Source organism: Ceratosolen solmsi, unplaced genomic scaffold (assembly GCF_000503995.2).
Source record: "Ceratosolen solmsi marchali unplaced genomic scaffold, CerSol_1.0 scaffold26, whole genome shotgun sequence".
NCBI lineage: Eukaryota > Metazoa > Arthropoda > Insecta > Hymenoptera > Agaonidae > Ceratosolen > Ceratosolen solmsi.
Window position 1 is genome coordinate 321,043 of NW_011948442.1, and position 17,092 is coordinate 338,134.

The 17,092-nt window shown below is 20.8% G+C and overlaps 1 protein-coding gene across 1 annotated transcript in view; it reads left to right on the forward strand.

Moving 5' to 3' along the window:
- The first annotated feature begins 1,084 nt into the window (after positions 1–1,084).
- Pgant2 (polypeptide N-acetylgalactosaminyltransferase 2) overlaps positions 1,085–17,092 on the forward strand; it is a 35,942-nt gene continuing 19,934 nt past the window's right edge. The window contains exon 1 of the mRNA XM_011504001.1: positions 1,085–1,770. Within this exon, the coding sequence (XP_011502303.1) occupies positions 1,681–1,770 (90 nt within the window). The 5' untranslated portion in view covers positions 1,085–1,680. The remainder of the gene's footprint in view (positions 1,771–17,092) is intronic.

The following is a 17,092-nucleotide window of genomic DNA, read 5'->3' on the forward strand; positions in this document are numbered from 1 at the left end:
AAAAAATATGTAGAATAAATTATAAAAATAAATAACAATGTAAATGCTACTACTTTTATGATATTCTCTGGTTTTTTAGAACATATTACAGTTGCATATAAAGATTAGAATGTGAAGGAAGTAAAATTTATATCTGTATAGGTTATGCTGGTGTTGAATTTTTTAAAATTTCTAAATTTGTTGTTGGCTATCAAATGTCATTAGCTAATGCCAAAATAACTATATGTAAACCATCGATAACATCATTTGCTTAAAGCGGAAAAAAAGTTTTTAATTTAGAAGAAACTCTGTTTAATGTAGTTGTAAGTGAATACGAATGTTCTAATTTAATAACGCTTATCTACTTACTTTTCTTTTATGTCATACAAGGCATGATAATAGGTATTCTAAAGTTTTTTTAATTTACGTCAGTAGTACAGAAAGTGATCGTAATAACCAATTGCTGCTAATCAGCTGTGCCATCATAGTCGGTTTTAATTTTAAAAGGCATTTCTAAGTTAACTACTCAGTAAAACATGCTCTTGTCACATTACTTTTTTATTAATATTTCTTATATTTATTATATGTTATTTCAAATTTTTTTTGTATTTTTAAAATTTTGTATCTTTTCAAAAGATATTGTATATAACATATTTTAGATTATTAAATTAGTTATGCTGAACACGAATATTAAAAAATTTAATATATTTTATATTTTTAATTAAAACAAATATATTTAATTTATTAAATAATTTATCTTATTAAAAAAAATAATAATATGAAAATACGAAATATTTAAAAATAAAAACTCAAATTTGTCACCACATTTTGTAAAAGTAGGTGGATTGTATTAAGTAGTTTTTAAGTAATTAATTTTATACTGTATATAAATATAATACGTTATTAATATTGTATTTCTGTATATTTTTGAATACTACTTTATATTTCAATACATATATTTTTCGTTAACAAAACAAATATATTTTAAATGTATTTAGTAAATATATCACCAATTAAATAATTAAGTAAATTAAAAATTGAAATAGAAAGAATATGACTAAAGGTGGGTCAGTATAATACGAAACAACTAGACCAATATAAATGTATACATTAGTTAATATTTTAGAAAGGCCGTACAAGACGAAAAAGCAAGAAAGAAAATTATCAGAAAATGGGATAATGACGCAATGACACTTGAAATTGGAATTCAGATTGATTGCTAACCTAATAGATGGTTGTACCATTTCAAAAATTAAATATACGGTGGCGTTTGAAAAGCTGCTTGATCGATAACGAAGAAACTTATATAAGAGCGAGAAAAAAAGAAAAAGTGAGAGAGAAAGAAGATATGCGCAGTCTCGCTGCAAAAGTTGGACTATGGTAGACAAACGGAAGGATCCTTCTATTCATCTCAGAATTCGCATTCCAGTATTTAGTGTAACTTCGCCTGCTGGCGGTTAATTAGTCTATGTTTCTCTGCTCTATTCGTGGAACTATCACGGTTATTGAGTGTATAAGAAATTATTACGGGCGCGTCATTGTTTCTCGAAAAAAATCGTATATTGGGGTAAGTCAAGGGCGATGTATGCATGAAATTCGTGGGTTTGCGAGACAGCCCCCATAAAAGCTGATTCCAGACGTTAAAAGACAGCGGAAACCGCGCGCATCAAATAAGGGCCTGAGAGTTGGCCTACTATAGACATGCGCAGAAATGTGAAAATAGTGCTACTGTTTTCGTGCGTTTGGATGTCTGGTTTTGTTTATTATTATCACAGCATCAAAGACAATAAGGTAAGGGTGTCACGTAATTGCCAGCGAGGAGTGGAGTGAAGAGATAAATGTATTTAAGGTCTTGAGGGTCAAACTTTTATTTAAAACTGAAACAGCTGGCATTATTTCCAAACTTATTTGAATACTTGCTTTTTGTTAGGGTCCAAGCTTAGTCAGTAGAATACTGCAATTATCTAATAGTTTTCTCATTCACTCTAAAGTTATTTTCTTTTATAAGACAATATGAAAATTATTACATTTTTTACAAATTAGTTTCGAGTTAATTAATAATGTTCGTTTATTTTTTTTTCAAAATAATATTAATTTAAAAATTATTATTGAAATACATACTGATAACTTCGTTTAATGATAAATATGTTTTTGAAAATCCATGTAAAAGGCATTAAAATAAAATTATTATTTATTTATTTTTATTATAATTTATTGAAATAATTATGTATATGATAAACTTACATAATTTATTTCTTAATATAGGGTAATATTCCATTTAAACCTATTAAATCTATTAAATCTTTATTATAATATTTTAAATAACATTTTAAACTGTATGTTTCAATTATATTATTATTAAAAATATAATAAATACAATGCTATTGTACTTTATAAATTATTTAATAAGTTTTAACTTCCATATTTGACGTAAGAATATAGTTTTATTTTAATGTTTCTTCAAAATCAGATTTTTCAATTAAAATTTTAAATTGAATCATACATATTTTATATAATGAAATTAAAATATGATTGTCAAGTTATCAAACTTAGAACGACAACAAATTTTAATAACATGTTAAATTTTATAATGGAAACAATATGAAATAAAATTTAAATAAGTATGAAGAATACAGGCTTAACAGTCATCTAATGTTTTATTCTCTGCTAAATAAGAAATTAATTATAATAGTCCAACAGGTTTATATTATTAATTCTTAAGACTTGTTCTAAATGAATGATTAATGTATTCTTTTGCAAAAATCAATGACTAATATCTAGTAAAAATTTGGATTATACAAATAAATTCCTGCCCATATTATTTTTGAGATTTAGGATATTTAAATTTGTTAAACTCTTTGGTTGTTACATGGTATTAGATGGCATGAATGAATGTTCGTATAATGATAGATGAATATATATATATATATATATATATATATATACATTTAGTTGTATGTAATAATGCGAACATTCACGGTAGGTAAATTTTATGCAATGCAATAATATTAATCGTTCGATTATTTTGTTAAAATACTAATGAAAGAGGAAAGCAAAACTAGGTTGGTTTTCTTATGATACTTGAAGTTCAAGTTATAAATTCAGATTACACAAATTTAGTTTTATTGTTGATATGTAGTATTTATTTAATTATGTATGTGATTCGATTATTATTTATGAAAAAATATTTTACTGTATATCTATAATGTTTTAAAGACAAGATATTGATTATTGTTACAATTATTAAACCAATCAATATTTCAAATTATATTTTAAGTTTAATATTATAATAAAATATTTATTATGATATCTTATGATTATTTCTATTCTTCACAAGTATATTATTTATAAACAACAATCTTCTATTACTATATTATAACTACTAACTATTTATATATAATTTCTTAAAATAAATAATTATTAGTAAACAAATTTTTTACATAAAACATTTTTTTGTTAAAATAAAAATTTCAAGTTATTTGTAATTTTATAAAGTATTTTAGAAAATTTTGTATAGAGTAAGAATATAATGCAATAGTAGAAAAATTTATGTTTTAATCAATTATTATATTTAATATAGCTTTTTATAATATTTCTATTATATTTAATATTATTTTTAATATAGGTAATATTAATTTTTATATATATAAAAATTCTATAACATTTATTTGTATTTATAACAAAAATTAATTTACCCTTTAATATTACATAAATAACAATGTACTCTATAATCTACTGTATCATACTATAATATAATGTTCGTAATATACTGAATAAATATGAACATTTTATAAATTAATATATGTATCCCCTACATATATTTTTATGTAACATATGTTTGATCCTACCAACAACATTTTTAATTAGTAATGTAGAAGGTATGAAAATTTTGGTTTCGTAAATTTCAGATTAATTTGACAAATTATAATTAATTTTATGTTTTCAATCGACTATCTCTATATTTTTTCTGCATCTTGATTTATTAACTAGACTCATTATCTGTGCGAAATTAACATTTGTGCATCCACACATATGTAAATACGTGCTACGCAGGACCATAAGTGCTACATTTGCTTGTATATTGTAACTGTGAGAAAATCATATCTACAATCTATGAAATCACATAATCACGATATTTATAAAAAAAGTTACTGAAATATGATACAAAAAGTAATTTTTATGATTTTATAGAAAATATTGGGAAGCAAAAACACGTAGATTAATATACAGATCCATATTAATACATTTAAAATTAAATAAAATACGCCTAATGCAAATGATTCAATTAATATCAAGAAGATATATAATAAAGTATTAAGCAGTAAATTTCAAAATCTGAATATAAATATATGGATGAATTATGGACATTATATTTTATTTTAATTATATTTTCTTTCCTAAAGATTACATGATATCGCAAAAGAATAATCGGGTAGCAGAAAATGTAAATATTCATATTTTTATGAAGGTTTTACAAAAATATTTCCTTATCTCATATAATTTATTTTTAAAAAAGAATAGATTGCATTGAACATTATTAAAAATAATTTTAATTACTTTAAATTAACCACAAACTATTACAGTTTTTAATTATAAAAAGGGAATAGTTATTTCAATAAAGTTATTAAATCTCTCCATACTGTTTAACATTATACTTCGGCAAAATATAATTATTTAATACAACAGTTTGTAAGTATAATATAAAAAGTTAAAAATTTTGTATATACTATAGTTATTGAAAGCAAAAACTTACTATTACGTTATTTGTGATTTCGTCTTATTTTTGTATTATATATATATTTTTATTTATTTGTTTATTTCGTGTTTTAATATTATTAATTTTTGTTATATTAATGATTAATACATTATATATTATTGATCAATGCATATTATAGTGTAAAAGTAATAAATTAATAACGTTTAGTTTCTTAATTTATGATATTTAGTTATTAAATTTGTATTTCGAACAATTTAAAATTTATACTGTAGTATATCTAAAGAATATTTTAATTAAACTTTCATATATATTTATTTCTTTTCTCTCCCGTATATAAAAAATTATAAAACAATTTTTAAACAGTAGTCATCAATTAAATTATTTTAATATACGTATTTCTAAATATATGTAATATATTTTATAAATTTAGAAATTCTAATATTCACTACAATTTGCTAAGATTGATATTTGATTTAATTTAAGAATTCTATTGAATTAGATATTAACTAATTAATTCATTGAATTTCAAAGAACAAATTTTTTTTTAATTAAATTATAGATGGAATAAAATAATTTACCGATAAACATTTGAAATGTAAAAGAAAATTTGTTTCATAATAAATCATTTTATACATAATCATTATATATTATGAGTTTGTAGCTATTTCACTTATACTTAAATGATGTTTCTATTATCTATTAAAAATTACTAATAAACTACAATTATGTTGGAAATTTAGATCAAATATATTTTAATGAAATATTTATTATTGTGTGAGTTTTGTAAAGAAAATTGTATTATATGAATTCAATTATGAATAGATTATTAAGCAAATGTAAAAGAAATTGAATGCCAATCACACATAAAAATGTAAATAAATACTATAAATAAAACTATTTTATCAAAATAAACATTATTTTTATTAACAAGATAATATAGTTTATTTTAGCTTGATTTTGCGAATAATTTCTTTATATATTTGATTATAGATTTGATTAATAATTTGATTATATGAAATAGATTTATAAATTTTGAATTATTTTAAAGTTTTTATCGGTCAACGTAAATATGAATATGTGAATTCGATTAAACTGTTAATAAAACTTGTTAATAAAATTTGTTTATTTAACTTGTTAAGTAGTACGGGCTTCGGCTAAGCTTTTATTGATTGTCATTTGTTGATCGACATTCAAAATTGAACTTGATATTATAACTTTTATTCATTTTGTTATTATATTGAAAAGTCGTTAAAAAATGGTTAGAATAAATTTTTTCGTGCATTATATATTCTCAGTAATTTGGTTGTACAATTATACATTTCATTTCATTTAATTACTAGCTAAATTGTTAAGATATTAATATGGATTGTAGTACATATTTGAAGTATTATTGAATTTGTATATTAAGGTACTAATACCGATACGCAAGTAATAGTTAAGTAAGACTTAATATTATGATTTTATAGATAGCTGAAAAATGATAATTGATATTTAATTATAATATTATATTTATTATTAAAATTATAAGTACTGTAGAAAACCGCTTGATTTTAACAAAAGATTAATTGAATTAAAAATTGTATTTATGAACTAACTCTAATTACTCTAATTACCACAGTTGCCGATTAAAAAGTAAAAATTTTTCTTATATAGACCTTATAGTCTAATATTAACTATTTTAGGTTGGCTATTGTATTTTCTTAATTCAGTTTATAAATTTAAATTATCAGTTAAAATTATCCAACATTTAATATCTAGTTTTTGTTGTATTTAGAATAAAACTAGTTTTGATTTTTTTTTTAATCTAAAGTATTTAATTCATTTTTATATCATGATCGCTAATGCTAAAATTTAACTTTAAACAATTTTTCTAGCCTCATAATTTTGTGTATTAATTTATATTTATACATATCTAAGTAATTACAATTATTATATGTCAAATGACTACGTATTCCATGAAGACCGTTATACATTAATCAAATACAAATTTCCTTATCTTTTTGTAAATTTATTAATGTTATGTTAATATAAATTTATTTATTATTATTGAAAATATACTTAAATATATTCATTGTAATTTTGATATTATTAGTTACACACGGGAAAGTATTAAATAAAAATCATATAAAAAGTTTCAAATATTAATTATATTTTTTATACGTTATATTATATTTTTCATTAGTCAGATTATTTATATATGAATTTTTATAATAAAACTTGGAAATGTTCTATAATAACATATCTTGTTTAATACTTTTAAAATTACAAATTGTTTTTATTGATTTAAAATTATTAAAATAATGTGAACTCACTTGTCGAAAATTATACATTAGTATAATCATTTCTTTAAACTTATTTATATAAAACTAGTATGAATGTAATACTTATAACATAGAGATTATAAAAGTAAAAAATGAAAAATGCGAAATTCTGTTTGATTAGTTTAATTATTTTTATATATCTTCATAAACGTTAAGAATAAATCTTTTTATACATTCTTGAATAAATATATTATATTTTGTACTTCAAGTATTATGTACTTCAACTGGCAGAAATTTTTGTACCAAAATAAAAATGAAAATTATAATAATTGAAATAATTTTATTTTAAATTATATGTATTATTGCCTCATTACATCTATATATATATGTTCGTTATTAAAATTTTCAACTTAAAATTTATAACATAGTGATAATTATTTAATCAATTAAAAATAGTAAAATCATACAAATGTATTACTTTTACTTTATTTATATATTTTAAAAATTATGTAAAATTAAAATTCAGCTAAATATTAGTTTTGTAATATCTAAAGTTTGCTGTATTCTTTGTGAACTAAATGTTATAAATGTATTTCCATATTATTTATAATTAAAGTAGAAATTGTTTCTTTATTTAAAAACAAGCTATAGAATAAACTCAAACTTAAAATTAGGTATTAAAAAAAAAGGAAGTTGTTTTGAAAATTTAGAAAATATTTTTATTTTATCTTTAACACGAAAAACATATAATATAATATAATTTATTATCATATTCTACGATTTACAAAATATTCATATAGTAGAGTTTAAAATAATATATTGTGCTATGAATAAAAATAATTTTTAAGTGTAATCTATTTCCAGACAACAACACAGAAAACACTATGATTGTAAGTATATAGACATGTAATATCAGTATTAAATCCTATAATCATAGGTTATTACATTATAATAATAAATACTACCGATTAAATAGGTTCTAATTCAATTTAAAAATGGATATGTATAGCAGTATATTACATGAATTATAAGATATGAATTACATAACTTTGCCGTTTCAAATTCACGTTTCTTTCTATAATTCTAAATGTAAGCGCATATATGGTTTAAAGGGTCCAAGAATTTTTATGAAAAAATCTCTATAAATTTTAATTTATTATTTAATATTGATGATTTGTTTTCTTGCTTAATTAATTTCAGTTTCAATGTAAGCTAAATTTTGCATTACTAAATTCCGATTTTTATATTAATTTGAAAGGATTTGTTTTACAATAAAACTTTTTATAAAAAAACAATAAAAACTAAAAAATAATAAAAATTTTAATCGTAATACCTTTTAATAAGTATATTTTCAATGTTATTTAAAACGTTGAATCAAATAGTAGATTTTTCTAATATCTACGTATATCATATCGTATTTCATTTATGCAATAAAATATTGAAAAACTTTTATTCAACCTAGAAATAAAAATATATATATATATCTTCTTTAAAAATAATTGATTCTGTATTATTATTTATATCAAGAGTTTATTTAATATAAAGTTCTAAAATTAATTAGAGATTAAATAATTTTTGTCAATTAAAATTTTATTTCCCTTGAAATGTATGTAATCGATTTTGAAAATCATAATCATTAAAATTATTTTCCATTTATATTTTAAAAAATCCTTCTACAAAAAATTAAAAAACTATTTTAAATATAAATAACTGGTTTATACTTTACTTCCTCTTTATAGCTGCTTTATGGTGTTTTAAGAAAATCTGTGTACTATATGACATGCACAGTTCGATTGTCTTTTTAATATTACATTAAATTATTTTTCTTTTATTTGTGATACCAAGTCGTCCAATTATTATTATAGTACAGTATCAAAAATGGGTTATGTTATGAGTTCTCATATGTATCCTCCACGGTAGTCGAGCAATTAAAGTATTATACTTGTAGTATTGTATATGCATGATTAAATAAAAATCTTTTATTGTATAACATTTATAATGTCTAATCTTCTGCTCAAACATTAATGATTACAATTGCGAATATAATAAAGAGAAATGTATATTTTATTACTTCAAAGGATATGCAAATATAAGAGAGAAAGCACTCAAATAACTATAACATTAAAAAAATTGGAATTCAAACAAATTTGTTAACTTCATATGGTTACTTTTCGTTATTTAAATGTTATTGAATTATTGAATACTACAATTGTTAATGTAAACTGAAAATAATCTGAAAAGCGAAAGTAAAACTACCTTTTATTTAGATAAAATTAGATTGAAATCAATTTAATATTCTGTATGTAAACAAACATCTTGTGAGATAGTACAAGTTATAGAATGTTTACGATTGAATCAAAATATGTGGAATTATATTGTTAGTAATTGTACAATTCGAAATTCATTTAATTGTTTAAAATTTTATTCTTATAAAAGTCACTCATTCTTTTCTTTCTCAGAATGAAGATTCTTTGTAAGAATGAAGCGTATTAAAGAAATTTCCATCTTAGATACTACCCATCCTATTTGAATTTATGAACATTTCATAAAATTAAATATTTTTTCCAGATTATTCTTCCATCCTTTTTTCATTTTATTTTCTATTCATATATTGGCATTATATTTTATTATGATTTATTATACTGCAATTAATTCATAATAAATTAGTTGTTGTTAAGTACAAATATTTTCAAATTAACGTTGCATTAGAAAAGCATTAAATATTGATTTTGATAATACAAAACTTTTGATAATTTTTATTCTAATGAAAATTTTTTATTATTTTCGGTTACTGTGTAATGATAAATAAATCATATTTTATGTTATTGAAAATAATTTTACGAATAATCTAAAATATCTTTCTTTATTGTATATTTTTTTAGTCACGTAATTTGTTTTAAATTGAAATTTGTTATAAGTATTACAACCATATAAAAATTAAACATATATTATAAGTACTAATTCGTAGTTTTCTAGAAAAAATATTTTGTATACTATTACATTATATTAATATTAATTTATTTATTGAATTTAAAATATATACAAATTTCTTTATTTAAAAAAGTAACTGGTTTTTTATTAATATGAAATAATTGAATTATTAAATTATTTCATTAATAAAGTATATTTTCAGGTGTAAATTTTTTACATTCTAAACAATACAAAACAGACAACAGTTTTAAAAGGGAAGTGCCTATATTCTTTATCATGATACATTTTTAATAGACTCTATTGTTCTTTCTATTTATATATTCTGATAGAAAAGAACTGTATTGTGAAATAATGTATACTTTATTATAATAAGTATCCTATAAAGTACAAGTATTGATGATAATTTCAGAATTCATTTTTAATTGTAAAAAATATTTTGTTTTTATATATTGACAGTTACAGTGAGTTAGTAATTTTTATTAATAAAATATTTGCAATATTGTAAAATGTTTTGACACTTACTATAGTACAATTTTATTAATAAAATAATATATAATTAATTTATTTTCAATGAATTATTTAAACTTAACTTAATATACAATTTTGAATTGAAATACATTTTTAAATATTTTGTACTGATTGATTTCCTATTTATTGATTTTTTTATTACATTATGTATTATATTAAATAGAATTCGTTGAAGAATATAATAATTGACTTTTGATATGTATTTTATTTATTTTTTTGTTACAGATGAGATTCATTTGAAAGGAATTCTTTAATGCACGCCTTCGTATTAAATATTATTAAATACAATAAGAATATTGTACTATAGCATACAACTCGAAACACGAAGATATGTTTAAAATGCAAATGTTTTAAGTTATAATATTTTTGTAATTTAAAAATTTCAAAAATACATAAATAAAATATTGACAAACTCGCTCACATTATGTTATATTCTTTTTAAGTATTATTCAAAATTTAAAACAACTTTTTATAACAATATAATCAATTCATTATTATTTTATGATATGATTAAATTTTTAATTATTACTTTTCAAAATAAAAATACATATTTTTTTAATACAGATTTTAATTATGCGTATATTTTTTATATACAATATAAATAATAGTTGAATATTTATAGTTTAACCGTAGTTATATATTAAAATTTAAATAGTATTAAAATTTATTATAGTTTTATAAAAAAAATCAATGCATTATCTGAGGTAAGAATATTAAAATATTATTATAAAAAAATTGATTTTTATGTTTGGTATATATATCATCGAAATGAAAATGAAAATATATTTAAATTTTTATCATTTAGAGTAGCTTCAGTGCTGTTGAATATTAAAAGTTATTATTTATTTAGATATTGTATTAAGATTTTTCGTATTTTAAATTTGCATTTTATCATAATTTTCAGATTTGAAATAATAAATATTTAATTATATTTATAGATACATTATTAGTATGATAAAATTTTTGGCACTGTAATTCGTTTGATTTAAAACATAAATATATTGTTTTAAAATCATAAAAAATGCAAACCTTAATACCAAATACAGTATTCTAAATTAAATTATAATAATAATTTAGTTGTCGATAAATTAATCTTACAATTTTCAAGATTTCATTTATATATAAAAACGAAATATAGCCAAAATTAAACAAGTATCTAATTCTATGTTTAATTTTATTATTCGAAAGTATAAATTCTATGATTATATGTTTAAAACTAGTTTAAAATAATATGAGAGTTTTTAAATTTTGTAATAACAACAAATTTAAATACAGTTTTACAATTTTCATCGGTATCACTTGAAAACTGAATTTAAAAAATTTTTATTATGTTCTCAAATCTATAGTGGTATATTTAAAATTTTAAAAGTAATACAAAATTTTGGAAATCATTACACAATTTTATCAAATGAATGTATATAGCTTATAGGTAAAGGGAAAATGTGGAACGGAAAACCGAACAATATTCGAAATATATACTATATATACTATATATATTCTTAATTACAAACTTAAAACTACTTTTGCTTTTTATTATACTTCCAAATAAAAGTATTGCAAATAGTCTTTGCGCGCATGACATTGTAAGCAGCCAAAGAATAACATTTACCCAATAACATTTACGCAATAACATTTACCCAGAAGTTAATAAACTGATCAAATATCAAAAATGACGAATCAAATTGTTAATTAATACAGAGACACGTCTATATTTATTCTTATATTTTTTAATTTTTTGCATTATTAGAATGTAGGTGTGTGTCCTTACCAATATTCAGTCGAACTCGAGTTGAATACTTGTATATAACTGATAATGTCTACTATTTAATCAACATAACATTTTATATTTAATACATAACGAAGTATCAAAAGCATTTATGGTACACCAGAAGAAGATACTTTTCATGAGAAACAATTTATTTATTTCTAAATGAATCTTATTTTACGACATCCTTAAAACATAAAAAGAAAAGATAAATAAAGTAAAGAGGCATGATGTAATATATGTATGTAAAAAATTTGATCACATTTAGGCTTATAAGTTTGTATTAGAGAAGTTGCCGATATATTCATGCGATAAAAGTAATATTTAAAATAATAAATTTTTTATATCAATTATTAATTTCTTTAATAAAAGCAACTGTTTTATAAAAAGAATGTAACTTTAATAAGCTTTTTTAAGTGTTATAGTTACAATGGGAATAGTTGTCAATCAAGTAATATAATAAATGAATATTGTGAAATAAGAATTAAATATCTAATGAATTTTTTATTTAAATTAATTACGCAATTTATTTACTAAACAATCTTAATGAGTATTATCACATTATATCAATAGCATTCTTTTACTTTGTATATTTTTTGTTCAAGATAAAAAGTGATTAAGTAATCAAATGTAAGATTTATCGCCTTCTTCATGATTATTTTTTCATTATTCATTTCGTTTACTATTTTATTAAGTGATACAAATACCTTGTAGACATAAATGAGCACACGAGAAATTTTAATGTTTCTAAAACTTCTAAAAGTATTCATTGTTTTTAATGATATATGTAAAAGCTGATATAAGAATTGTACATTAGGTTTTTTTAGTATCCTGTTACTTTGTTTTTGGATTAATATAAATTGTGCTTAAGGGGGGGGGGTCGTAATTTAGTTAACACAGATCAAAAAATTCCAATATAGGTGTTGTAAAGTAGTCGCCGTCTGAAAGTGTGATCGGATATTCTAAAATAAAAATAAAAATTGGCACAAATATATATATATCTATATATATATATTGGTAATAATAAATAATAAGTGATTAGTAATGAACATTAACATTCATCGCTAATAAAAAAAATTTATACAGACACAATAGAAGTTGCTGATTTTTTTATCATACTCACTTTATCTTCACACACCTAAAACGGCTGATTGTACCATATGCTTTTACATATAATAGAAAATTCATTTACTGTATCATTCTTTGTAGTTATTTCTTTCTCCTATTTAGAGTGGCTAAGGATAAATTTTTGGATAATATTCTTTTCAAGGTTATTCACACAAATAAATACTCTATCGAGGTGACAAATGATAATTTCCCTAGGAGTGCAGTACAAATGTTTTTGAAGAATCGTCGTTCTCGGTAGTTTATAATTTTATTATTAAAATTTTTGTTATTAATTTTTTAAATTTTATAAATGTAATATTTTATAAATCCCAAGGACTAAAATAAAATTATATTGATATTAATATCATTTATCTATAAAAGAAATTAAAAAAGTATAGATCGATCATTGTTACAAACTCTGTGAAGCGAAATTAATATAGATTCAAAATGATTCGAAATTTATTTACAGACATCAGAAAACATGATTTCACTATTGAAATGTTGAAAGAACTGTGAACGAAAGGTAAATGCTGTAATATCTGTATAAACATTTTACATGCAGATTTTTAAGAACTATCATCTATGAACCTTCATATTTTATCAATTTTAGAAAGAAAGTCAGATTAGTTTGTATTGTAAATATTTGTAAGTTTTCCAATATTGTAATAATGGTTTACTCAAAAAGTAATCGAGTATCATGAAAACCCTGCAAATGATTAGAAAATGATTTTACCAACTAGAAGTTCGGATCTATAGGTTAAAATCACCTTTGTTTCAATTATTCATCTTTTATATAGAACCTACTTGATTTGCTCAGTATTTTGTAATCGTTTAATGTACGCACAAATATTTAAGTAATATGATTCGCAAAATACATCATTAATTGTATTTCATTAATTATACTCGTTGCAGGTCATTAAATATTTTGTCGTTAAGATTTGGTTCTAATGATTTGCTTTCTTAGTTATTAATTTTTTTATTTAGTTAGAAATTATACCAAAATTAAGACTGACACCGAATATTATATTGATAAATTGTCTATAAGAATGGTATTTTTTTATTATTTATATTACTATTACACTTTGTTATATTAAATATTATACTATTAAATTCATATTATCGATTAACAACATTTCATCATTAAAAATAATGATAAGAAAATTATTAACCAAAATCATTAAAAAAAATTAATACTTAATATTTGCTTACTTTATACTAAGATAACCTGCCTAATTTTATAATCTATCATCTACCTAAGATTTGTATGATTAATATTAAAATTCATCTTCGATACTCTTTACATGTACAAACGTAAATATTTATCATAAATTATTTATAGATTTTTAAACTTTTGTAAAGAATTAAGTATATATATTTATAATCATTGTAAATTTAATTTAAATGATTACATTTTACAACTGTAAATATTAACTTAATTAAGTAAATGGTTTTACTACATACAAATTTATGATAGTGACATTTTATTTATTTAATCCCTTCGAATCTCAACATTCGAATATTGAAAAAAACTGTTATTTAATATAAAATAAATTAATGTTTAAATTAATATTAATAACATTTTTAAACTGTGTATACATAATAACAATCTTTGATATTTAATTGTAGTTGTAAATATTAAATATTAGTGAATAAATCATAAGTTTTTTGTATACAACAAATAAATAAACTTGAAAAATTTGCATGTACAGCATACTTCATTAAATATAAATAAATTATACTATAAATATTTGTTTATGAGTTCTAAAAGATCGTTTTATTATTAAGACTATATTAAATGAATTCAGTTTTAATATTAAAATATTTAAAGGAATGAAGTGAATTTTTCACTTCATTAATTTTATATTATCTATGATGTCATAATACTAGCGATAAATGATATTTTTTATAACATAATTTAGGTCTCAATGAAAAAATTTGTTACTAGGGAATTGAATCGGTTCACTCATCGCCAAGCATTATTGAAAATCTTTAAATTCGATCATTTACATGTACGATTTCATAATTCACAAAGAATTTTATTTACCTAAACTTATCAATTCAGTTCAGTGATATTCGTTATTATAACCTATTCGCTCAAGTCATTATTTAAAAAAAGTATTTCATTTGACAATATCATACTGTCTTAGTTATACATGAATATAATATTAAGAAATTTACATTTCATTTTATGGATCTATTTCTTATTTATTACCAGACAGTTTTTGTTTTTAAATTATCTTCCGCATATTGTAACCATGAGTATATCTCTATTAAATTAAGTGTCAAAGTGAATCTGTACTGAAAATTAGAAGTCATTTAAATGGTCTTATACAACAATTAATGAGTCAATTCATTATGTATCAATTTGTATAAGGTCAGTACTTTAAATTGGTATCTTATATTTCTTAATTGATTGAAGCAAATTAAACAATATAATGTGATATAATTTCTATTCAGGTTAATATTGTAATTCGAACTATCCCAAATTCAAGTCATATTTGATTTATCACAAAGAATATTTGGAACATAAAAAATTAATAATTGGATATTGCTAAAAAATTTTAATCAATAACATCACAGTCGACGTCACAAACTTGTTTTCTCGAAAAAGAATTTATTTTATTTTTACTTAATAAAATGTTAGTAAATTTCAATCATATATTTCAAAGCAATATTAATTATTTCTTATCACAATGATAATTGAAATTCTGAAATATTACTATTTCAAAATAATTTGGTTATCAATTTCATTTCCTTTAATAATACTTGATTACTGATATTATTGGAGGGGTGATCCGTCAAGTGTCAAGACAATATATTACCCATTGTATTTCATATTATTATCAATAAAATTTATAATATCCTAGATAAGTAATTTTACAAAAGCATAGAATCAAATAAAATCATCACTGATAGACATTTGCAATTAATATATGATAAATGGAAGTATGAAGAACATTATAAAGATTTTGTTTTACCAGATTCAAATGGATATTATATAGTATATTAATCTCTTCAATTGTCACCTTATGACTTAAATTACTTATATTAAACTTTTCGAATATAACTCATATATATCCTTTAGATAGAGAAACTAATGTATAAATGATTGCAATAATATTATTTATTTTACCATACAGTTGTTAAGCGTGACATTTTAACTAAATTAATCGTCCAGTTTAAATTTATCAGATTTATTGGTTTATTCATTAAATTATCTCAAATACACATATATAAGTTGAATACCTTGTATCGTTGATTTGCTTATTTAGATTTGATGTTATAGAAATATAATGAATATAATGAATAATATAATGAAGATGTATTATTAATATAATAAATATTATCGTGGCCAATGAGTAATGATTCAAGACATTGTATTATATCACACCCTAATATTCTTATGTTATACTAAAAATGGAAATATCCCGTTTCATATTGTTCATATTTTTTGTAAAATAGGTTTAATATTAGGTTTATTATTATAATTTATATTTATATTTACGAAATTTTACTCGATATTAGTGTAGTACAAAATATTAGTGTTTGTCTTATAGATTGATAAAGCAAGTATAATAATCTCATTTGATAATTGTATAATGGAAGTACTGGTTTCACGATAAATACTTGAAGATCTGCTGATGTTATTCAATGGATGATAAAGAAAACGTTAAAAATACTTTTACAAATACTTTGCTACTTTTAAAAATAGCATAAATGTTGGATTGTATTTGATGGAACTGTATTCGAGTGAATGAAATTAGATGAATTAGATTGAATTTATCTACAATCACATTATCTTTT